General features: G+C 63.0%; 1 protein-coding gene across 1 annotated transcript in view; it reads right to left on the minus strand.

The window, feature by feature from the left end:
* Positions 1-1,367: 1,367 nt before the first annotated feature.
* Positions 1,368-4,854, minus strand: part of LOC106899929 (protein FAM57B-like) — a 9,159-nt gene continuing 5,672 nt past the window's right edge. Inside the window, exons 2-5 of the mRNA XM_014961867.1 lie at positions 4,627-4,846; positions 4,148-4,243; positions 3,200-3,372; positions 1,368-1,602 (exon numbers count right to left, since the gene is read on the minus strand). Of these exons, the coding sequence (XP_014817353.1) occupies positions 1,368-1,602; positions 3,200-3,372; positions 4,148-4,243; positions 4,627-4,846 (724 nt within the window). The remainder of the gene's footprint in view (positions 1,603-3,199; positions 3,373-4,147; positions 4,244-4,626; positions 4,847-4,854) is intronic.

Here is a 4,854-nt window from a genome sequence, read left to right on the forward strand (position 1 = left end):
CTATCGCCCCTATGACCCCACTGGACTTCATGGCCCCTATAGGTCCCCCTTATAGCCTCTATGGCCCCCTATAGATCCCCCCCATGGCCCCCTCCCCATGCTGCTACAGCCCTATGCGTGGGCTGGGCTGGGGCGGTGGGAGAAGCCGAGCCCCATGGCCTGGACCAAGGGGCCACCGGGCCAGAATTGGCTCCTTCCCAGCAGCCCCCACTGGCCCACACCTGTGGGGCCGCCCCACGGAGCCCACCAGTGGGCGACCAGTTGTCCATGGACTAGCAAATGGGGCCTGGTGGCCAAGAAGGCCAACGGTCTCCTGGTGGTGGCCAAGAAGGCCAACGGTCTCCTGGTGGTGGGCAGCAGGTGGAAGCGGGTCCATCCTCCCCCTCTGCTCTGCCCTGGTGGGATCACAGCTGGGGACTGGGACCAGTTCTGGCCCAGGACAGGGGGCAACGGGCACAAACTGGGACACGGGAGGTTCCATCTCCAGGTGAGGAGGAACTTCTCTCCTGGCAGAGCCCTGGGACAGGCTGCCGAGGGTGGCTGTGGGGTCTTCTTTGGAGATGTTCCAAGGCCAGAGGAAGAGAGGAGAACGTGGGGAGAATGTGGGGTTTGGTCAAGTAGCCCCTGGCTTGGGCCCCGTCCACTGCTGGGTGGTCTTCTCCAGAGACCTGGCTCTAAAGAAAGGGTCCTTCTAGACGAGATCCAGGAGAGGGGCCTTCTGGAGAAGATCCAGGAGAGGGGCCTTCTGGAGAAAATCATTTGGATTAACCCATGAGCTTGAGAAGGTGCCCTGGTGGATTTGACCATGAGCTTGAGAAGGTGCCTGGGTCCAAGCTGGAGCAGGTCTCCACCTCCAGCCCACTGTAGTCCACTGTTTCACCACCAGCTTCTCATCACCCCAGTTCTTCTTGTCATGGTTGCTCTCCATCATTTCATCTCCCAGCCTGGGTTTCCCCCACCCACGTGCAGGACTTTCCACTTGGTCTTGTTGAACCTCCTGAGGTTGACCACCACTCTCTGAGTGCCACCAGCCAAGCAATTTCTCCGTCTCTCCACAGAAGCCATATCTCACCAACATTGAGAAGAAGGATCTTCTCTTTCTGTGGTCCCTGCCTCAGGTCCATCCACTGGAGAGAAGTGGGAAGAGGTCACCAGTGAAGACTGAGGTTCTTGAGAATCCCAACCTTCTCCTCATCTGTCATCACCAGTTTGCCAGTGAGAAGATGGAAGAGTCTCCAGGCCAAAGGTGGTTCTGAGCACCCACCATGGACACCTGAGATGTTCTGGTGTCCGTGGGCACCATACTGACCAGAGGACAGACACTGGAGAATTTTGGGATGCTTGGACCAGTCAAGTGATCAACTACCTCAAGTGGTGACCTCCAATCTAAGGTGGGCTTTGACCGAATGTTCTCCAACATCTTCAACCTCATCCTCGTGGCTCGGCCCTTGAACTGATCTCAGGAGTTCTGGTGTCTCCATGGAGGTGGGCTCCTCAATGGGCTTCTCCATCGATGCCCAAAGTTGACCTTCGAGACCTTCTCGAGCCTTAGTGGCCACCTGGCCCCAGGGGAGGCGGCCAAGCCTTGAGGCCACCTGAGCCCTGGCCAGAGATGTCCCACCAGAGCAGGAGATGGGGTCACCCCCTCCAGGTGAAGGTCAGAACTGGGGGGCGGGGCAGAGGTGGGTTCCCAGTCTGGACTGGTGGGTGACGTCACGCGGTCCCCAGCGCCCCTCCCCCCACAGAGGAGGAGGCCATGATGTCCCCAAAGGTCTTTAATGTGGCTCCAGCCGTGGCGCCTGCGGGGGAAGGGACGGGGACACCCTGGAGACACCCCGGGGATGGTGACACCCCTGGGGACACCCTGGGGCAGTGACGACCTAACCCTTGGTAGGGTGACGCCCTACGGAGCGACACCCTCCCCCTGGGGACCCCCTGGGGACAAGGACACTCTGGGGAACACCCCAGGGAGTGACACCCCTGGGGACCTTCTGGAGATGGTGACACCCCTGGGGACAGTGACACCCCTGGGGACACTCTGGGGGGTGACACCCCTGGGGACGGTGACACCCCTGGGGACACTTTGGGGGGTGACACCCCTGGGGACAGTGACACCCCTGGGGTCCAGGACACCCCATAGATCCCAAAGGTGCCCCATAGGGACCCCAGGACCCCCCAGAGTGCCCCATATGGACCCCAGGACCTCCTGGAGGCCCCCCCCTGGGGGCAGCCGGGGGACACTGGGACCCAGCGGGACCTCAGGGTGCCCCACAGGGACCCCAGGACCCACCAAGGTGCCCCATAGACCCCACAGCGTGCCTCAGAGATCCCAAAGGTGCCCCATAGGGACCCCAGAACCCCCCAGAGAACCCCAAGTGCCCCATAAGGACCCCAGGACCCTGCAGGGTGCCCCATAGGGACCCCAGGACCCCCCAGAGTACTCCATGGACACCCCATAGATCCCAAAGGTGCCCCATAGGGACCCCAGGACCCCCCGAGAATGCCAAGTGCCCCATAGGGACCCTGGGACCTTCAAGAGTACTCCATGGACCCCCCCAGGGTGCTCCATAAGGACCCCAGGACCCTCCAGGGTGCCCCATAGGGACCCCAGGACCCCCCAGAGTACTCCATGGACACCCCCAGGGTGCCCCATAAGGACCCCAGGACCCTCCAGGGTGCCCCATAGGGACCCCAGGACCCCCCAGAGAACCCCAAGTGCCCCATAGGGACCCCAGGACCCCCCAGGGTGCCCCATAGATCCCAAAGGTGCCCCATAGGGACCCCAGGACCCCCAGAGAATGCCAAGTGCCCCATAGGGACCCTGGGACCTTCAAGAGTACTCCATGGACCCCCCCAGGGTGCTCCATAAGGACCCCAGGACCCTCCAGGGTGCCCCATAGGGACCCCAGGACCCCCCAGAGACCCCCAGGGTGCCCCATAGGGACCCCAGGACCTCCTGGAGACCCCCCGGGTGCCCCATAGGGACCCCAGGACCCCCCAGAGACCCCCAGGGTGCCCCATAGGGACCCCAGGACCCCCCAGAGACCCCCAGGGTGCCCCATAGGGACCCCAGGACCCCCCAGAGACCCCCAGGGTGCCCCATAGGGACCCCAGGACCCCCCAGAGACCCCCAGGGTGCCCCATAGGGACCCCAGGACCCCCCAGAGACCCCCAGGGTGCCCCATAGGGACCCCAGGACCCCCCAGAGACCCCGGCGGGGGGCAGGGCCCCCGGGACCCGCAGCAGGGGCAGCCCCCGCTGGCGGCCGTAGGCCCAGTAGAGGTAGGGGAAGAGGAGGACGCGGCAGAGGAGGAAGGTCACCAGCAGGGCCACCCCGTTGAGCTTGTGTAGAGCCGTGTGTTGGCGCTGGTACTGCGGGGGAAGGGGGAGAAGAGAGGGTGAGGGGGAGGGACCTGGGTGTGATATGGGGTGGAGGGAGCCATGGCCACCTGAGATGTTCTCCTGGAGTCACCAGGGTTTGGGACCCATGGGAATGACCCAACTTCCCAGGGGTTGAGGGACCCATGGCCACTTGAGATCTTCTGGGGACCCAAGAACACCCCACGTCAGTATGGGGACCCCAGGGGTTGAGGGACCCAAGGCCACCTGAGATCTTCTGGGGACTGAAGAACACCCCACATCAGTATGGGGACCCCAGGGGTTGAGGGACCCAAGGCCACCTGAGATCTTCTGGGGACTGAAGAACACCCCACATCAGTATGGGGACCCCAAGGGTTGAGGGACCCAAGGCCACTTGAGATCTTCTGGGGACTGGAGAACACCCCACGTCAGTATGGGGACCATAGGGGTTGAGGAACCCATGGCCACCTGAGATCTTCTGGGGACCCAAGAACACCCCACGTCAGAATGGGGACCATAGGGGCTGAGGAACCCATGGCCACTTGAGATCTTCTGGGGACTGGAGAACACCCCACGTCAGTATGGGGACCATAGGGGTTGAGGAACCCATGGCCACCTGAGATCTTCTGGGGACCCATAGCCACCCTACGTTGGTATGGGGGGCCCCAGGGGTTTGGAGGACCCGTGCCCACCCAAGATGCCTTCTTGGAGCCCCAGGGGTTGGTGGCATGTGGGGTTGGGGATCTGTCTGTGGCCACCCACTACCCTCAGGGAAGCCCATGCTCACCAGGATGAGGACCTTGCCGAGGCAGACGAAGGGGGTGCTGAGCTCGGCCATCAGGAGACACCCCAAGAAGAAGTCACCCTTCCCTTGGCGCCACAGCTGAGGGAACACAGGGTCACATGAGATGTCCCCAAGGTGTCCCCAAGGGGACCCCATCCCCATTCCTTCTCCCCATGGCCATGGGAAAGGCAATGAGCAGCACAGGGACATGGTGGACCTTCACAAGCACATCCATGCCCATGGCATGTCCATCTGTCCCACGTCCCCAAGTGTCCCCAACCCAGGACCATTGTTCCCGGGTGTCCCCATCTCCGTCCCCACAGCCATGGGGAAGACACCAAGCACTATGGCGGTGTGGTGGACCTCCATAACCACATCTATCCCAAGGTGACGTCCCTCCATCCCATGTTCCTTAGCCACCCCTGTGTCCTCACCGTCCCTGAGGTGTCCCCAAACACCCCCGTGCCCCCGTTCCAACTCACGGCGGCCACCGGGAAGCAGATGAGCACCATGGCGGCGTGGTGGAGCACCATCAGGAGGTCCTTGCGGAGGTAAGAGCTGGCGGCCGCCCTCAGGGAGGGGGGGGGCGCCACCTCGTGTCCCTTCACCTGGCCCCGGTGCCAGTGGCACAGGAACATGGCGTAGACGTCGTAGATGAAGTAGGGGACGGCGAACTGGGGGTACGTCCCTGCCAGCCAGTGCCTGGGGGG

This window comes from Calidris pugnax, unplaced genomic scaffold (assembly GCF_001431845.1).
Source record: "Calidris pugnax isolate Ruff unplaced genomic scaffold, ASM143184v1 scaffold932, whole genome shotgun sequence".
Classification (NCBI taxonomy): domain Eukaryota; kingdom Metazoa; phylum Chordata; class Aves; order Charadriiformes; family Scolopacidae; genus Calidris; species Calidris pugnax.